General features: G+C 42.7%; 1 protein-coding gene across 32 annotated transcripts in view; it reads right to left on the bottom strand.

The window, feature by feature from the left end:
• NRXN1 (neurexin 1) overlaps positions 1-18,292 on the bottom strand; it is a 1,247,341-nt gene extending 1,229,049 nt beyond the window's left edge. For 18 of the 32 annotated variants that reach the window (XM_075127164.1, XM_075127167.1, XM_075127174.1 and 15 more), the window contains exons 1-2: positions 18,138-18,291; positions 11,821-13,364 (exon numbers count right to left, since the gene is read on the bottom strand). In XM_075127164.1, coding sequence (XP_074983265.1) covers positions 11,821-12,559 — 739 coding nt within the window. In that variant the 5' untranslated portion in view covers positions 12,560-13,364; positions 18,138-18,291. Of the gene's footprint in view, positions 1-11,820; positions 13,365-14,573; positions 15,034-18,137 lie in introns of those variants that run through there. The other 14 variants (XM_075127156.1, XM_075127160.1, XM_075127172.1 and 11 more) reach the window with 3 other exon arrangements.
• Positions 18,293-20,722: the final 2,430 nt, after the last annotated feature.

Genomic DNA, 20,722 nt, shown 5'->3' with positions numbered 1-20,722 from the left:
ACACATGAAGAAAAACCACTGCACAATAACCAATTATTGAACATTTAAAACTTTATTTATGAATGGATTTGTGTTAATGGCATGGTGAAATCTACATTGTGGCCTATACAATTTTCAATTACTGAAAAAAGTCATTGTTGAGTTACAGCAGTGTGAAAAAGAAACAGACTGGAACAGTATTTTTTATCTGTATAACTTTGAAACTGATGCAGGGATTCCCTCTTTCATTTTTGAACTCTGCAATGAAAACTGAAATTAAAAAAAACCCCAAACACTGCTTCTGCTCATTGCTTCTCCTAATGGCCTCACTGGCATAGAGGCAGAGAGATAAGCAGGGGGCTACATACCCAACTTTCCTCCATTCCCCTCCCATGACACTCGAGGCCAGCAGGAGTGGGTGAATGGGCAGAGTTTGGGTTCTGCATCCACCCAATGCAGCAATTAGCACACAGGGGTAGTAATCAGCATGGGCCAAGAAAGAAAAGAATTAGTCATGCTCTGTCCCTGGGGCGCTCGTGGGACAGCACAGCTATGTACCACCCCTTAAATAAGACAGGTTGCGTAGTCCTTAATTATTTTTGTCTGTAGTGACATAAGATCTGTTTGTACAGAATTATAATCTTCAGTAAACATTATGAACAAAAGAAAAGAATTATTTTCTGAATCAGGCTGATACCTTATTATATTCTACATTGTATCTCTGAGAAAATCTGTATATAGCAATTTAATGATACTACAATATAAGAAGTGCTAGTTTCTCCCTACCTGCAGGAAACCCTATAGGAAACTTAAAATTAGGTGTTCACAAAGCATCATCTCCTTGAGCAACAGAGGAATTTGTGGGTCTGCAAAAGAGGCAGTGGGCATGGCCATCTAAACAGAAATTACATGAGATCTGCAGCTTTCAGGGCATCCAGGTGGAAGCCTAACACCACAGAACTGCTCCCATGATACCCTCCCCAAGCGGCCTCACTGTGTGAGGTGGCACACTGCTATTTGCTTCTAGGTTGTGCCAGTGTCTTAATCATCCTCACCCCTCTCTAGTCCAATGAAGAAAGATGGCAAACTTTAGAGGAGCCGATGACAACAGAGTCAGCATTAACACTCTTGAGATTTTCTGGAGCAAATTCCACTGGTTTTCCAGGGAATTATGCCATATAGAGCAGCTTTTCCCTTTTCTGACCTCATCTTCCCAAGCACACCTCCGGACAACCCCAAGTCCCAAATGCATGGTGTTTATGCACAGAGGCATTTGTAGTCTTGAAAGAAGATGCTATATTCCTCCCCACTTTCCCCTCCTCCTCTTGTGCCCATACTTTCCAGGTTAATAACTTAATCTTGCAAACACTTACATAGGTAAAGTTTCATTCATATGCAGAAGTATTCACAGCATTAGGCCCTTAGCTTGTATTAAAGCGGTTTTCATTGTCTCTGCATGATTCAGAGGCTGGGATGATGACTCCTCTCTATGATATAAAATGCTCTTTGAAGTGTGCTACTTATTGTCTTATTTGCATCAATTAGGACTTGATTCTGCCAACTTTATGCATACTGAATCAATGCTTTTACTGTACAAGACTGGAACTGCCCAGGGTAAACCACTACTCAGCAAATACTTACACATGTGTGCTAAGTTTATTTAGGTGAGTATTTTCACTGCAGTCACATGCTTAAAGTTAAACACATGCATAAGTGTTTGCAGGATCAAGGACTCAGTTTTGAGAGAATTAGAATATTAGTATACAGGACCTTATCTTGTATCCCTGATTCATCTGATTATCTCTACACACATAAATAAAGATTTGCAGGCTATAGCTGATAATAAGTACTTAGGACTTATTTATTTATTTGTAAGATCCCTGAATTGCAAAGCTTATCCCCATTTTTATGGAACATACAATATGCTTGCCTCGATATACTTTAATTTTTTAAGAATGAAAATATTCAAGGAGATTTCTGCTAAATAAATGTCATTTTTTATAAACACGTAAAATACATAAGACAAACTGCAAGGCAGAGTCAAGATGCACCTGAAATTAAAAAATTATTCTGAAACTTTGGAACTGCTGTATATATCTCCAGATGCATAGTGTAATGTCAAACACTTCCTTAATGGCTGTACATGTATTCTTAATTACAGAGAGACTTTAGAAGAGTAACAGGAACCTAGCATTTATGCTTTTAAGTAAAATGAGGTCAAAATTAACAGGGTAGTGCTTTTCATAAAATCTCATGCAATGGGCCACAGAGTAAGCACAGGTCTGATTTGGGTTACAGCATAATATAGTTAAGCATAATATACAAAATTCACAATCGATGGTGAGCAACAATGGCCATGTTGCTTCTATTGGATACAAGTCCATATCAAATTAGACCTGTATTATCACCAGTATAAAAATCTCACTTCTGGTAAAGCACCTATTTTCCAAGGCTCAAGGACCAAGGCATGGCTAAAGTAACACAGGACAATCACAGTGATCTAAAACACTAGTATCTAAACCTCTCTTTATCGTAAAATACCAGCTTATTGCCTTCATACAAGCCAAACTAGATTAGCTGAATATGTTTGGTGTAACTCAAGAATGCAAGAATTTCTCTGTATGTTTACTACTGATTGATTGATGGCTCTCTCTCTCTCTCATGGTTAACTGTACAGTAAAATAATACATGAATAGGAAGGATCTAGCTAAATAAAAGTTGTTATTGATAAACAGTAATAGGAGTCCTTGCAACAAAGCCCGTTGCCAACTGTGCCCACATATCTATTCAGGGGACACCATCACAGGGCCTAATAACATCAGCCACACTATCAGAGGCTCGTTCACCTGCACATCCACCAATGTGATATATGCCATCATGTGCCAGCAATGCCTCTCTGCCATGTATATTGGTCAAACTGGACAGTCTCTACGTAAAAGAGTAAATGGACACAAATCAGATGTCAAGAATTATAACATTCATAAACCAGTCAGAGAACACTTCAATTTCTCTGGTCACGTGATTACAGACATGAAAGTCGCTATTTTACAACAAAAAAACTTCAAATCCAGACTCCAGCGAGAAACTCCTGAATTGGAATTCATTTGCAAATTGGATACAATTAACTTAGGCTTGAATAGAGACTGGGAGTGGCTTAGTCATTATGCAAGGTAGCCTATTTCCCCTTGTTTTTTCCTCCCCCCTCCCCCCCCCCCGCCCCCCAGACGTTCTTGTTAAACCCTGGATTTGTGCTGGAAATGGCCCACCTTGATTATCATACACATTGTAAGGAGAGTGATCACTTTAGATAAGCTATTACCAGCAGGAGAGTGGGGTGGGAGGAGGTATTTTTTCATGCTTTTTGTGTGTATGTAATAAGATCTTCTACACTTTCCACACTATGCATCCGATGAAGTGAGCTGTAGCTCACGAAAGCTTATGCTCAAATAAATTGGTTAGTCTCTAAGGTGCCACAAGTACTCCTTTTCTTTTTGCGAATACAGACTAACACGGCTGATACTCTGAAAAAAATTAATAGAGACACTAGAGGTTATTTTTTTTTAAATTCCAACTGTTAATCAGAAACTAATAAAGGTTCTGATTCTACATTAGGATCCCCTCGCATGGATTCCCTGTGCCAGTGTGGAGACCCGTGAAATCAATGGATCTCTATATGGGTACAGAGCTGCATGCTAGCAGATCCTGGGACAGTATCAGGGTCAAAGAGAATGAAATCTCACCACAAAAAACAAAGGAGCACAGCACAGAGCAGAGGTTGGCAAACTACGTCCCACGGGCCACATCCGGCCCAGCCGCCCGCCCGTCCTGCCTGGCCCCTGAGCTCCTGGCCCGGGAGGCTCGCCCCCGGCCCCTCCCACACTGTCCCCCCTCCCCTGCAGGCACGGCACCACGTGGGCAGCACTCTGGATGGCGGGGCTGCATGCTCCTGCAGGGCATCGCGGCAGCGTGTCTGGCTCTGGTCGGGCAGCGCGGCTGCCAGATATGCTGCTCTGAGCGGCATGGTGAGGGGGCGGGGAGTGGGGGGAAGGGTTGGATAAGGGGGAGGGGGTCTCGGGGGGCAATCATGGGACAGGGAGCAGTTGGATGGGGCAGAGGTTCGGGAGGGGGTCAGAGGACGGGGAACCGGGGGGTTGGATAGGGCGTGGGAGTCCCGGGGGGCATGTCAGGGGGCGTGGGGGGTGGATAGGGGTCGGGGCAGTCAGGGGACGGGGGGGTTGGATAGGGTGTGGGGTCCTGGGGGGAGGTTAGGGATGATCAGGGGATAAGAAGTGGGGTGGGGGATTCTGAGGGGGGCTGTTTGGGGAGACACAGCCTTCCCTACCCGGCCCTCCATACAGTTTTGGAACCTCAATGTGGCCCTCGAGCCAAAAAGTTTGCCTACCCCTGCATAGAGAGTATGCTATAAATGCCACTGGGAGTCTGGGTTCTCCTCTGTGCTCTTAACACTGACTATTAGGTCCTCATTGATGCACAGGGCAAGCATAGAGCACAGTAATTTTGGAGAGGTTGGCAGGTGGGGAGTGTAACAGCAGTGAGGAAAACTGGATTGGCCAACTGCGACCTGGGTCTCCCCTGCCTATTAGCTCACATCTAGTATTCCACATATTCCAGCCTACCTAGTGGAAGAGATGCTATGCACAGTAGATGAGCAACATGCTGGATGGTGAGTTTAATACAGATGGTGGGGATGGGGAGCAACTGGAGAGAAAACTGATGAGAGCTGGCTATGTGGAATGAAAATGTTGCAGGATGTTAGAGTGCACTGCAAACCTTTGATTTCACAGAGAGGGGGTTAACAATATAAGGTCTAATCCTTCAAAGGCTGAAGATCAGCCAGAAAATCCCCACTGTTCCTGTGAGGTGGGTAGTTGGGTATCATTAGCCTTATCTTACAGATGGGGAAATTAAAACCAAAGAGTTGATGCAGCTTGCCCAGTACTACACAGCTTGCCCAGTGTACTACACTACCACTACACCAAGGCTGGCTCAAAATCTTGTGCTCCGCCCTACTATGCTCATATTAGCTACTGACTTTTTGTGTATGTTGGTTATAATGGGTACACCTGTGGCCAAGAGAATGGTTCGGACATTAATTTGAACTCACAAGAAAGTACTGCTTTCTAGCTTGACAAAACTGAACTTAAACTTCTGCAAGTTTGAATGCTGCACATTGCGATGTTGGTCCAGAAAAGCGCTATCTATGCTCTGAGATCCTATGAATGGAACATAGGGAAGGAATCAGTGGAGAAAGGATCAAACTTGGTGGGAAGAACCAAAACTATTTTATTCAAGGGGTAATATTAAAACTTAGCTTCCAGTTCAGTGTAATAAATAAACAAATAGCATCTAAGTGTTTTAAGAAAAAAAAAGATATTCTGGATTCTGTCTGGCAGTTTTTTCTTTATTATGGTGGCACTGGCAGCAACAGAAAAGTTATGGGTCTGTCACATTTCTAACATAAACCCCATTTCTGAAAGGCTTATAACTCAGTCATCTTAATTAGCCCTCACCTTCAGTTTTGCACACAAATTCTCAGTGTACCCTTCACAATCCAGTAAAATCAAATTTCATAAATCAGCTTATACAGTTTTCACTTAGAATGTAGCAGAAGAGAGAAAATGCTTTTCTACACCCTGGAATGTTTTTGTGTGTTCCTAGTAAATAACAGCTCACTTTTTAAAAGACAACATATTCAAAGTTTACAGGGCCCTGATCCAACTGCCATTGAGGTCCATTCAGATACTCCCATTGATTTCAATGGTCGCTGGATCAGGACCTTTATTTTAAAGTTATTACCAGGCACTTTTGTTATATATACAAAAATAAGCTAAAAGACCTAAATGTACCAAATACTAAAGTTAGCCTTTAATGACATCACAACAGCTATTTTTAATCAGCAGTTGTTACATATGTTGACAATTAACTAATCTATTATATAACTGGGGACTTCTGAATAACCAGCCTAATAAAACCACTAGGATTGAAATTTCTTGCCATATTCTTCTAGAACCTTACTTCTCCATAGGTTTGCAATATGGACTCTCGAGTGAAATATCACATGCACTGGGGAGGGGAACATCTGCCCCACAATATAAAAAATATTGATTTTGAGATACTAAGATTCATGCTATACAGTAAGGGGTCCTTTTTGAAGAATTACAATGCACAATTAGCAATGTGCAACAAGCAACCCTCTTACAAGATGATATAAAACAGCCTGTCAGTTTCTCGTAACCAATGACACAATATTTGAATTGCTGTGATGTTACATGAGGAACACACTGAAATCAATATCTTACTATATAAAATCCTGGCAAACAAACTAATGCATCAAATTGCATTTACAAAAACATGCAAAATCATAGCTTAAAATGGTATCATAATAGATCTATTTACATACTACTGAGTGCAAAGGATCCACTGTTTTCAATTCTAATTAAAAGGGCTTGTGGGACTATTTTCCTAAATGTTTATTTTGTAAAAATGTTTTTATTGTAATTACAAAAAGGAAACTATTTTAAAACATTAAAAGGTGTTGATTTAAAGTAAATTCCAAGCTTCCTATAAAGCTATCCTTAACTCAGTCAGCTGTGGATCTCTATAGCACATGCTGCACTCATCTCACATGCAGAACACCCTGGTAGCCATTGACAGTGATGGGGATTCCACAGGCGGAACAAGTACAGATAATGTAACAGAGATGCATACTGAAGATAAGGGATCTGAAGGAGGAAGGAGGAAAATTTTGCCCATGCTAAATGTTATAGTCATATGCTGTGTTTTTCAGAGACCACAATATTACCTAAGAGTTCAATGAGGATGCAACGAAGGTGTCTATGATTCCCTTCAATGTAAAACTGAGGGCTCTCAAAAGACTATGGAACAGCTTTGCAGGCAAACATGCACCTTGCAAAGGTTATTAATACCAACATGTTTTTCATATTATGCTCAAAAGCAAGGCATGACAGGAGTGAAATTAGAACATGAGGGATTTCAGATGGGGACTTGGAATAGTAAATTACTTTAAAAACAGGGCCAGTATGGAGAAGCAAATATAAACACAGACTGGTAAAATATTTATTTTACCACCGAAACAAAAATATCTAAAGGCTGGCTAGTTTGAGCCATATGGGCTTGAATCACTGAAAAATCACCTCCATAGATGACAATCCACAGCTGGAATCAACTGCTGAAGATTTAATCATGAGGAGTCCCTTCCTATGAATGGCTACATGGTTATTCCTTATTCTTTCCCTTAACAGAAAACCAAGAGGACAGTCAAAATTAAAAACGAATGAATATTAACAGAAAATAATTTTTAATACAAAGGATAATTATGTTTGGAACTCACCACATCAGGATATGACTGAGACAAAAGCATTAGCAATATTCAAAAAAAGAAGACATATATATGAAGATCACACTAGCAATTAAATAACTAAAAAAGTATGAGGGTATAAACATTTTCTGGGGTGACCAGGAAATTTCTGCCAATGCAAAGTATTTAGGTGCATTATGTGTTTGTTTTATTTCATCCTTCTTCAGTAGCATCTGGCATAGGCTACTGTCAGAGACAGAATACTGAACTAAATGATACATTGGACTGTTCTGGCTTTGCATATATATTTAAATAAAATTCCTGTTTTGCTAGAATAATTCAATATTTTAAAAAGTTTTCTTATTTCTAGGTTATGAATTTCCAAAATAAGGAGCAAAATAGGAAAGAGGGATGAAAGTTCTTGAACATAAATGCTCTTTCCTCTGTAGCTGTCCAGGATCCTAATTCACTTTACCAAAAATCAGATTTTAAAGACCAGTCTTTCTGATGAATAGTTTTCCCCATCCCAGAACTAAAATGCACTAATTTTTCTTGATGCAAACCTGCATACTGTTAGTATTGAATAGAATCACTATAATAATTTTTACCCTGAGTCATATCCCTCAGATAAACTTTTTATACTAACTTTTCACATTGTTCTTTGTGTCAAGTCACTTCCATGATGTAAAATAAAATTTCCCTTGCCTATTTCAATAGAAAATTACATCCCAAACTAATATTTTTGGTGTTATGAATATGAAATGCAATAAGAGCAAAAATTAATGTCAAGTACACTTATGGTACTACTGACTCCATGTTTTCATTTTGGAAGCTTTGCAGTATTTGGGGACATGATGAAGTGCTCCACAATAGTATTTTTTTTGAGTGTAGAGCCATAAATATTACTAATCATGATAAGGCAATATAAGAAAGCTAATCCATATTGAAAATATCCATAAACATGTGGAATAATATGCCACAAAGTTTCTAAGGCTATTAACTGAGGGTTACAGATAATATTGGGCCAACTTTAAAAAGTATGGAGGATTGGGTCAGTTCAGATAAATGTCTGGAAGTTTGAATGCCTTTCTAACCTTTGGACCCAATACCCTCTATACTTAGGCAAAATGCCTGTCCTTTTGTTTTTACTTGGCCCAAAACTCTTACTGACTGAGGTCTTGAGTCTGTAACCTTGACTCCCATGAGTAATCTTTACTCAAGCAAGTAATTCAATTGAATCCAGTGTATCTAATTTTCCTCTCACTTACAAACTGTTGTAACTCAATTGACTTAAATGAAGCTACTCCTGAACTACACCAGCAAGAGATAGAGGAGTCAAACCCAAAGGGAATACTTATTTGACTAAAGATTTCTCACACAAATAAGGCTTTGTGAAATTTGGTACTTATATGGGAGTTTTGCCTCAGTAAAGGCTAAGAAATGGGATTTACAAAAGTGCCTAATACCCAGCTCTTCAAAGGTATTTAGGCACTTAACTCCCAATGGACCTATTCAAAGTCAGTTTTTTTCTTAAAGTTCTTAAACCTCATAAGTGCTATTGAAAATCCCATCCTAAGGACTGCAGGGATGGTATCATCTCAAATCAAGACCTCTCAAATCTGCAAAATAGCAGTGGAAATTTCGAAAGAGCTATGTTACTATTGTTTTCCTATGGCCTAGAAATATCTCACTGTATTTTAGAACTCTGGCCTGAGCCAGAATACAAAGGTGCAGAGGTATACAAAATAACAAATAATGAAAAATAAATTTACTGAACTCTTTTCCTCTTCAGGAAAAAAATGCAACTGGACCTGTTTGGTTCCAGTTTCAGATAAAAGAGTAAGGCCGAAGGAGATGAGAAGAGGGTGTACTATCCCTAGTCAAAAAAACATGAAAATGTAGAACCGAAGTAAAGATATCCATCTAGATTACTCCATTCCAAGTACCAATTCTGCATTCCTAGATTACCCCTTTGGGAAACTCACATGCACAAGAAATGCCAGATCTGACCCTTAATAAAGTTATTGGGTAATAGAATAAGTTATTGCTATAATTGCCATGATCATAAAGAATGTAAAGATCAATAGCAGGGATTTGAATGCACAGTGGTATCACCTTCTCCCTCTTCATTTTCTGTGCCATCTAATTTCTCATAAGAAAAACAAGGTAATTACATAGTAGTTCAAATCTTTGAAAGTGGATACAAACAGCCACTATTTCCTTCCTCAAAAGCTGACAGGTTTGCTTCTGAATAATTAATTAACAAATAAAAATGATACGCCCACTCCTGTCCCACTGATGTAAATGAGACTTTGGCCCTTTATTTCAATGGAAGCAGGATTAGGTTCTATATAATTATTCAGTACTGAGCACATATGTATTATGCTAAAATTATATTTCTTCTGAGTATTTTATAAGGCTTCTTAGAGATTACAAAACATAATGTGTAAAATACTAGCCCCTTTGAAGTCAATGGCAGAACTCCCATTGACCTCAGTGGGGCCACGATTTCACCCAAATGTTGGGCTTCAAAATGTTATTTACTACATAGTTTCCCTATTATATGTGTTAATCAGACATTTTGCAATATATATTGTTTCTTATTTGTTTCTAATATTAATAGAGTAATATGGTTTGCCTTTAAAAATACCTGCCATCATTTCATTTTACTTCCCTAACTTAAAGAAGAGATTTTTCACTTTCTGTTGATTCTACATGTACTTGTTTTATCTATATTAATATTTCAATAAACTGCTTTGAGGTGTTAAGAGCAATGTGTGCCCAAATAATTTGTTTTTATAGAGTATTCTCATCTATTAATCTTACAACAATCTGTAATTGCCATTGTTGCAGTAACCAAACTGTAATACTTGATCATTTTCTCCATGATTTATAACAGGACCTAACTTATAGAAACAAGGAAATCTCAATATTTCACACATGCCTAGTGGTATCTGGTACCACATACACAAAAAATATGAACATTATTTAGATCAGTATAGAAGATGTTCTCATCCTACAGTGTCTTGAATTATGTGCGAGTGATGGTTCAAGTTTGTTACACTGTGAAACTATCCTTTATTGTTCTTTCATTGTAATGATATTTACAAATGTAAAAAGACTTGAATTTTTTTCCCAAACAAATGGCAGAACGGAGATAAATAGCTGACAAAGTAAACAGGATGCAGAATGACTGTATATATAAGTACTGACACTAAGGACAGAAGGTGTTACATAATAAAGATCACCCACAAATAACATTTTCTTCTTTTCTATGGTAAGTTAAATTTGATAAAAATGATAAAGGCAGATTACTCAGCCATAAATCTCATGCAGCTGCTCAATGACCACCTTCATTTGGCATACATCATGCCTATTTTACCTTCCTTTTATGTTTTTACATTCTAATTTTGATATGAAGTTTTATTATTTCCTTTAATATATTCTGTCATTTTTCATAGTTCTCATTCACATACCCCTAAATTCTGTTGTAGATACACACACACACATTTTCTGTCATTTTACACAGCTGCAAAGTAGTTGCATGTGAACTAGCAAAATTAAGAATAATGTATTGTTAAAAAGCTCCAGATATGTTTGCAAAATAAACGTTGACGTTGCTTCAAAATCCCCAATAATAATGGACACTGAAGATGAGTCTCATTTCCTAAGTGATTTATTTGTAAGCAAGAAACCAGGGAACATCTCCTTTTCTTAGCTCTCTTACTGGTTATAAATATTCAATTATTTCCGAGCTGTGGGGTAAATATTTTCCACTTCCCTTGTTACCCTCTGTCTATGTGACTGGCATTAGACTTGCTAAACATATTACAAGAATGTGCATTCGCCTTGGTGTGAAACTATAAGCCCCTTGTTTAACTTTCTTCATCAGTTAAGGAATTTCACAAATAAATCACTAGTTTACTTCAAGCATGTAGCAGACGCCAATATCAATAAATATACCAGTATGGAGGATGAATAAATTCAGGCCTCTCCTACCACCAACAAAAAATAAACCCAGATAATTTCTCCACTCTACCCACCAAAAATCAAATAAGGTCCCTACCCAAGTATAATTCTACATTACACACTTCTTAAGAGTAAACTCTGATTGCTCTTTCCCCCACCATGAATACGGCATATTACTCCCTCCCACACCACAAATAACCACTAGGTCATCATCAACAGGAACAACCCTAGTTTACCATGAAGGAGAACCCCAGATTACACCCTGGCTCAAAAAGAATCCCAGATTACACTTTCCTCTCTCCCAATTTTGGAGAAAATAATTACACCATATTCTGTTACGGAAACACTTGGAGGATGGTTGAGGGAGGACTGAGACATAACAGAGGGGTCAGGGATGAGGTGGGGAGGGAGAAAGTACAGATCAGAGGGAGAGAGATTCACTTTTATGGAGGAAACACCATGCAGTCTTTATTTGCTACCCTTCCCCTCATTTAAGGGAGCGGTTGGTAGGTCAAGCTAAAGTGAAGTCTTACCTTCACTGCAGTCCTTTCCCCGAAAGCCAGTTTGAGAGCAGTCGCAGACAGCCTGGTCATTGAGCACCGAGCAGATGCCACCGTTGAGGCAAACATCATCCCTGGCGCACAGGCGGCTCTGCTCATCATCCAGCCGCACCTCCTGACTCTCCACAGGTGAGGCCTGTGTATAGTTGACCCTGACATCAGTTATCCAGCCCTTGAAGGGCTCCTGGTCCTTCACCGAGGACAGCGTCAGTTTCAGGGTTGCTGAGCGCAGCTCGGGTGGGAGCCCACCCAAGAAGAGGCCACTGAAGACAGTCATGTCACGCCGTTTGGACTTCACTTCCACCCACTTTGCCTCAGTCTGGTCAATGAGCAGTGTTGTGTTCTTAAAATGGCGGCGGATGACGACAGTGTGCCAGAGGTTGTCATTGACAGATGTGTCAGTCAGCAGAGTGGCAGGCTCAGCACAGAAGATAGAGAAGCTGAGCTGAAGCCTCCCCCCTTGGGTCAAGATCAGCTCCAGGAAGTCACAGAACCCCTCATCGTCAAAATAGAGGACCAACCCACTGGAGCTGCGTGTCTTCATATTGAAGCTCATTTCACTCTCACAGCAGGCATTCCACTTGGGAAAGCGGGTCCATTGGCCTTCAGCCCCTGGGAACTCCAGACCACTGCCAAGCTCAGCCCAGCAGCCCAGCAGCAGGGCCAGCCACAGCAGGAGACAGCCCCCACGCTTGAGGAGCACAGCCCCCATGCTTCGTGGGGTTGGGCAGGGGAGAGGGGGGCGTGGAGGGGGGAGAAGTGGCGGGGGGGCTGGAGCAGACAGGGTAAAATCTTTCCAGTCACTCTCAGACTAGACAGTTGATTCACTCTTATTTCCCCTTTACACTGTGGTTATTATAAATGCCTCCCTGGTATGAGAGGCTTAGGTTGTGAGTGCCCAAGATGCACGTGTGAACTGGGATCCCCTGGAAGGAATGACCCACGTGTTGCGTGGTCAATCTGGCTGAACTGCAAGAGATCTTCAGCAAAAAAGAAGGCACCAATAGGCTTACTCACTGATGAACTTGGTTTCTCAAGAGGTATCTAGGGATGTATGAGTCAGCAGAAATTTTACCAAAAATTTACCCACATTACCAACTTTGGAGTGGGGGGAAAATGTCAAAAAACCTTTCTCCAAGTGGATCCACAAACCCAGCAAGAATGCATCAGTATCCCAGTGTGTGTGGACTTCTTTTACATGTTATCCACCAACTGTATTTTCCCAAGCGTTTTTCCTCTCCTTTCTCAGGGAATAAATTACCAATTCCAGAGCTGCCTTCCTAGGACAGATCCTCCTGTCGGATCATGGACTGCCTGCCATGGTGTTATAGCAGCAGAAGCAGACCACAGGACTCATTGCTCATGGTTTCCTGTGCTGCCTCATTCCCAGTGGGGCTGAAATCCAGAAGCTGTCAAGCAGCTCAGTAGCTACTTGACATGCAAAGCGTGACAGCTTCTCTTCTATTCTCCTGTACAAGGCCAAAACTATGATCCAAGGTTTTTGTGTTTTTTTTAATCTGCAAAGAATTAAAACAAACCAATATCAAATTATATCCTACAAACATTTAAATCACATGACTAATAATTTATCTGAGTTTATGCTTAACTGGAACCATTGTTTAAAGTAGGGAAAAGAAACTTGTAAATACATCTGGAGGTACTGAGAATTTCTGTCTTGTTATATCTTATTATACTTATGCTAAAATAAGCTTTTTGTGCTATTACCTGTGTAAAGATTGCTACTTACTGTTTCAAACACTGAAATCATTTAGTACCAGATTTCATTTTTGTAGGATTTGTTATGCTCAAAAGGAAAGGACTGTTAAAAGGCATTAATTATTCTTATTGATACCGGAGTTTCCCTTTAACTTAATTCATTTAATAGAATATCTGCATCTGTGACACTATAGGGCAATATTAATGCATGCCATGCCACCTAGCCTGGTTCTGATTATTTCCAGTATGTTTAAGAACATGTAAAGTAGATCAAACTCCCTGCAGGGATCAGCTGGTTTGAATTTATATGGCATTATTTTCACAGGGTGAGGCAGAATTCTAATGGTCTCGTAGAGGTGTTCTGAAAATTTCAAATTATATTTTTCTCTGCCACCTGACCTCTTTTGCTACTAAAATTATCTATTACGGCAGAGAAAATCCGAATAGCATCAGCTTTGCTGTTGACGTTATGCACAGTTCAGCTAATATCAGGTGTTTAATCCCTCTAGGCTAGGCTCCAGTATTTTGCATAGATACCCAATTATCCCTATTTAAGAGGGCACCCCCCCCCCCTTTTTTTAAAATGAACAATGTATTTGCCACAATCCAGGCTGTTCCTCCGAAGAGCTCTCTCAAGCCAAAGCATTCCAGGAGCGTTAAAAGGAGTGTCCCCCATATTTCTCTCTCTCTCCCTCTCCCCCCCCCCCAACTCCTATTTATATGTCTCCCGGCAGATACATATTTGCTAATCGGTCCCTCAGCTTTAAGGGCTCTGCCGATGAGCATCCCTCCTCCCCCGCCCACCTCCATTCTGGTTGTGGGCCGGCAGCCGCCAGGCAGAGCGAATTTCAGCTCTACAGCTGGTGCTGATCCTTCCCCGTGGCTTTTGGGCGTGTGGCTCCGGAGCACAACCCTGCCCGAGCGGACCTTCCCCGGGGCGCTCACACCCCGCAGCCCCACGCGCCCGGTGTGTGCAGAGCCGCTAAGTGCCCCCCCACACACACACACACCTTACATTTTATTTGCCTCTTCTCAACTTCAACGATGTTTGCTTGTTGCTCCCCAGAGGAACCAGCACCCCAAGGGGAGCAGGGGGACTGGAAACTTCATGGACAGCAGCGACAGCGACTAATCGCCAGTCACCTACTGCGAGCACCACGCAGTGAAGAGCAGGCGGGCACCAGCGAGGCTGTCGCCGGCCTTTGTTATCCCCCTAGTCGGGGCCAGCCGTTGGACGATCAGAGACACTGGGTAGCGCCCGCTGGAAACGTGTCACCCCAGGAGATGGCAACCCCAGGCAAGCCCCAGCCGCCTCCGCCCTGCTCATGCCTGCCCCAGCCCGGGCATGGAGCGTCCGCACACAGCAGCTCAGGGTCCAATTAACGCCCTTTCCTCGTATCCAACATTAATTTATTGTACCGCATTGAGCGGCTGCTCCGCACGTACTGGCCCCGGTGCTCGGGCTTCAGCACCCGAGGCAGCTCAGCCCTGCCCGGCCTCCTCCGCTCGCCCCGCCCCGCCCCGCCCGGCTCCTCCCCTCCCTGCAGCCGGAGACCGAGAAAAGATTCCCCTACCCACCCCGCTGCTGCCCAAGCCGGACAGACCCCCGCAGGTCCCACCGCTGCCCGTCTACCGCCACGGCGTCCCCTGCCTCCCTCCGTCCGCAGCCCCCAGCCCTCCCCCACTCGTGTTCGGAGGGGGGAGGCGTCTGTGTGTGTGCGTGACTGGAGGGTCCGTATGCGTGTGGGGGGCAGTGTGTGTATGTGACTGTGAGTCTGGGGGGTGGGGGAGAACAGTGCGCGTGACTGTGAGCCAGTCTGAGGGATTGGGGGGGGGGGGGAGGGTGTCAGTGTGTGTGACTGTACCGCGGGTCTGTTGGGGTGTCAGTGTGTTTGTGACTGTGGATCTGTGGGGTGTGAGTGTGTGTGTGATCGTGGGTCTGTGTGTGTGTGTGGGGGGGGCAATGTGTGTGTGTGCGCGGGTGAATCTGTGAGGGTCAGTGTATGTGAGATTGTGGATCATCTGTATGGGGGGGTAAGAAGAAATGTGTATGATTGTTAGGTCAGTGCGTGTGTGAGAGAGAGACAGCAGCAGTGTGTTTTTGTGGGGTCAGTGTGTGTGTGTTTGTGTAGGGGGGGTCTGTGTGGGTAAGAGAGGGGATCACTTGGGGGTGTCAGTTTACTGTAGTACTTGTATGAAAGCGTCATTGTGTATGGGACATTGTGTGCGAGAAAGAAAAACGGGGTAATTTTGTGTCTGAATGAGACAGATCAGTAGGAGGTTACTATATGTAAGTGAAGGGAACGGGACGAATGTGTGTGTTACTGTATGCGTTTCTGTGTATGTGTGTCTAGGACTCGAAAGGGATGTATGAGCGGAGGAGCCTTGTGTGTGCATGTGACATTGTGATTGTGGGTCCTTGTGCGACTGATGGGGCAGTTTGTAGATTGGTTTCATATATGTGTGTGAAAGGGACGGGGTGGAGCTTTGTGGGGGTTAGTGGATTAACTGTGTGCAGGGAAGTGGATTAACTGTGTATGGGGGAGTATTTTTTTTGTTTTGGGGGGTCGTGGTGATGAGTTGTGTGTCTGCATATGTATGGAGGGGAGAAGTGAAGAGTGGGAGAGATTGTGAGCATGTGACACCGTGATAGAGAGGGGGGGTGGGGAGAGACGCAGGGGTTCACTATAGGGTAATTGTGGTACTTGTGTGTGTGTATGTGTAGCAGGAGGGAGCCAGAAAGGAGGGAGGGAGTAGTGAGTGTAGGGAGGGGATGATTGTGTATGTCAGGTGGGGGGGCCCAGGAACAGGGGTTCAGGAAGGGACACAGGTGGGTGATTTTGTGTATGTGGGGGAGCCACATGAATGGGGTTGATTATGTGTGGGAAGGTGTCCTGTGTGTGTGTGGACACCAAGCGAGGTGCATGTCCAGAGGGAGTGTGAAAAAAGCCTGTATATGTATGTGTGCCCGTGTGTTGAGGGGGAGGAGGGATGTACAGCAGGAGTGCTTCAGTGTGTAGTGTGAACGTGTAGGGAAGGTGGAGATCAGGAGGAGGAGGACGGGGGAAACGACCAGCTGGTGTGTGTGTGTGTGTGTGTGTGCGCGCGCGCGTGTGTGCATAGGGAAGGGGTGAGCTGGGAGTGAATGACAGAGCGATGCCTACAGCTGTCAGCTAAGAGCTACAGAGCCAGGGGATCCCACTTGAAGATCTTTTCTGGATGAAATTGATGACTCCGTCTCTCTCTCTGCCTATCTGTCTATGCTGCTTCTCTCTCTCTTTCATACATATACGCACATATCACAACAACAGGGGAAAGAAAGAAAGAAAGAAAGAAAGAAAGAAAGAAAGAAAGAAAGAAAGAAAGAAAGAAAGAAAGAAAGAAAGAAAGAAAGAAAGAAAGAAAGAAAGTACCCTAACTGCTTATTTATTATGACTGATACATTTCTTATACTATCGATAAACAGCATAGTCAGTTTGTCTGTCTAGTCATTTTGAAAGCAGGAGAGGCAGCTTTATTATAAAAGAGGGCAAATTATTTAGCATACATGTTCTAAGTGGGGTCTCGGTTACAAGACCTCCCCCCCCCCCATAGAAAAAAAAATTATAAGGTTAGAATACTGGATACTGTTGCTCATCGGTTAAATAAAATGCTTTCCTGCCTCCCCTTCATAACATTTTATTCTTAAAAAAATCTGTTTTAGTCGCAGATGCCCCAGCTGAGCTTTTTGAAAGGAGACACCCGTAGGTCAATCAATCTTTAATAAATCGCAGGTCAGTATGCATATACAACCCTTGGCGGAATTCCTTATTATATAAATATCCATACGGTTGTCACTTGGTGCGGGGAAGACCTAGAGAGTTCACAAATTACAGGATGAAATAAAAGGATCTGAAAAACAACCTTGCTTCAGCTAAAGAGAGAAGCACTCTAATTCAAAAGCAGTCTTAACAGCATCATTAATCATTTTCTTTCATTTCTACTAATTTCTAGAACCAAATTCTTTCCTAAACGACTGGAATGATCGATTTTGCTACCCGTACAGTCTGCAGTTATATTTATTTTAATATGTGTATGATATAATTTCTTCCCCTCTAAGAACGCAAGCCATCAGCAGGGACCTTAACAGTTTCAAACCTATATAAATGCAACGGGGTGTCCTCCTTTTCTGTCTCCCAAAGAAAAACGTCCCAAAATATCAATGCACTCCCTGCATACGCCCGCTGTTTCTGTCACCGCCGCCCCCCTACAAAATATCTTATTTTCCATTGCCGCTCTGACTTCACACATTTAATCAAAGCAGCAGACACAGAAAAATCGCAGAAGATTGATTTCATTTTTTGAGTCTCCAAACCACTAGTCTGCCTTGCAATTGATCATAAATCACCGCATCCAACCTTTAACTTACTACCTCAATTCCACCATCTCATCTCCTTGCCATCTACCTATTCAAAACGCTGCACGCAAACCAACCAGCCCCTTGTGCATCCGACAGATCCAAGCTCTGTTAAATGGGGTTTTTCCTCCCGAACCTCCTTTCCCCGTATCCCACAAACCAGGAGCCAGCCATTTACCTGCACGGGTTTTCTCTTTAGCTCGTAAGAGAGCTCGAAGCATGTGTCGGTCAAAGAGAATTTCCTTAGGTCTTTGAATAAGGCAAGTGCAGTTGCCTTTTCAGCGGCGTCAGGCTGGAGCTTCTATCTCCAGGAGGGAGGGAGGGGAGCAGAAAGGCGGGGACGGTCACATGACGCCTGGTGCTGCCTGTCTGCAAGAGGAAGGAGGAGCTGTGCTCTCTGCAGCACCGTGGACAGCAGCATCTCCCTGCACAGACTCTAGCCAGAGCCATCACATCATTCTGAGCAGAAAGACCGGCACCTTTTCAAACGGGCCAAATGCCCCCCAGGCGTAAACACAGCGGAATCAGGGGAGCTGCACCAAGATGTGATCCTGTCCCTAGGTGGCTGTAAATTCGTCAGGACTCAGTTTGTATGGTTAGGAGTACAGAACTCTCAGACCAACTTCATAGCCTTTCCACAGTAGGCACTGGCTAGCCCCACCCGGTGCTGCTCCTCCACAGCTCAGCCTCTGTCTGCAGGAGACAAAACTCCCACCCTGTCCCCCCAATTCCACAAAGTTAGCCTTTAGGGAGTTCCAGGACACTGCATTAATCCCCAGCTCTTGCATTCAGGCAGTACCCCACATAGTCTCTAGAACCCACAGCATTTTCAGTATCTTAGGTGTGAGTAACAAGGCCAGTGGCCTTTATTCTCATCTCCCATTATGTTTGGGTGGCTGTGGGTGAGTCTGACCTTTCCTTGGATCTTTGGGGAAAGTCTGAGGCCCTTCCCCTATCTCCTTTCTTAGAGGGGCTAGCACTGTAAGGCCTGCTGCCTCAAAGCCAGAGGGAATCTTCTGGCAAATGAGCCCCTGGTCCTTTTCCCCTCCTGTAGTAACAATAGTTAACTCACTCTGAGCCTGGTGGAGTGGCAGCACGCTATACATAGACTTTCCCCCAGCTCTGGAAAACCAAAGTGGGGAGGGGTATGGATGCTGTTTCCTGTAGCCAGACTTCTTGAGAGAAATGTGGGACCCCAGTACATCATGTTTGCTGTGCCCCCACCCCCTCTCATTTTACTTTATTTACTCAGATGTTACTGACATTTGGGGAGGGGGTTCCAGAGCTTGGGGCCCTGGTACAGTTGTTTTCCCTTGTGCCCCCTCTCATCAGCCTTGCTTGAAGCACTGTTTTCCTGTTACAGAGGAAGGAAAAGGAGAGCTTCAAAGCCTTCCAGAGACTTGGGGGGGGGGTTGAAGTCACCCTCACCTTGCCCGGTGTACCCCTAAAAGAAAGAAGATGGGAGAGCAGACAATGGAAGCAGCTTGTTGGTTGCTCCAGCTGCACTGTAGGGACAAGGCCACATCCTGTACTCCACTAATTAAATCAGGCCACTTATACTTGAACTACTGGGGGGAGAAAGGGACGGTCACATGACACCCCTTAGAGCCCTTGAAGAGCAGTGGAGTGGCAATGTATCACACAGGGGAAGAAACGATTAACTCATCAAATATAAGAAGAGGATCCTACTGTAATATACTACCTAGTGTGCTTGCCTCCTACTGGATGACAGCTGTGTATGCCACTGTCAAGTTTTGGTGGCTGTAGTCTAAAGAGGATGAAAACCCTACTACTAACACAGCCAGCAGACCTCCCACTTTAGTTTGGATGTAAAAGACCTGGGTTTTTCTAAGTCAAAGCTCCTGCCCCTGATAATATATGTGATGAAATGGTGTTCACTGTTTTCTGTCATGGATTTGTTACAGCTGTTGGATGTAAATCCAAAGTGACAGAAGCATCAATTGGCTAGTTTGTATATGTATCACTGCCCTCTTATGGATGTAACATCAGCCCTGTTAGAATGTATGACTATGTTGCCCTCTAATGTTTGCAGTCTACAGAAAATATATGCCCTTTTAAAGACTGTTCTTTGTTTCAAACTGTGTTTGGGACTGAAGGTTCTGGTAGAGATGAGTGAATATATTGATTTTTGAGTTTGGTGGTTGAACCAAAAAAATGAAATAAAATAAATACATAAATTTGGTTAATTTCAAACCAAAACTGATTGTTGTTGTTGCTTTATCTTGCTGAACAAAAAACAAAAATAATTTCATTTGAGTCCAACAAAATGTTTTGAACATTGTTTTGAAGTGCATTTTTTTAAATAAAATGTTGATTTGAAATGAAGTTTTGAAACGAAATGTTGATTCCAAAGTGTTGTTTCAAAATGAAATGTTGAAACAATTCATCTTAAAAATGTCAAAATATTTAGACATTTCTGATTTCTTCTTTTTTTAATTTTATGTTTTGTCTGATACTATTCATCATATTTGTCCAGATTTAACCCAGCTCTTGTCCTAGGTTCTATTCCTGATGCCACATGTGTGCAGTTTGGGGTGACTATAATGTTTATTATCTGTAGCCATGGATTTATTACACAGGGTCTTGAAGAATTAGGAATGAGGTGCTTGTGAGTGGTTTGTATGTGGGAACCTCTGCCTGGGGTCTGGAACTTTTTGCAAACATAGATTGAGATTTGTAATATCAAAAGAACCTGAAAGGCAGTTTGATATTGGGCCACCACTGAGTTCTTTGAAAACTATT

Source organism: Caretta caretta, chromosome 3, assembly GCF_965140235.1.
Source record: "Caretta caretta isolate rCarCar2 chromosome 3, rCarCar1.hap1, whole genome shotgun sequence".
In the NCBI taxonomy this organism is placed as follows: Eukaryota; Metazoa; Chordata; order Testudines; family Cheloniidae; genus Caretta; species Caretta caretta.
The sequence above is the reverse complement of the archived record's forward strand: the minus strand, read 5'-3'. Positions and strand labels throughout refer to the sequence as shown.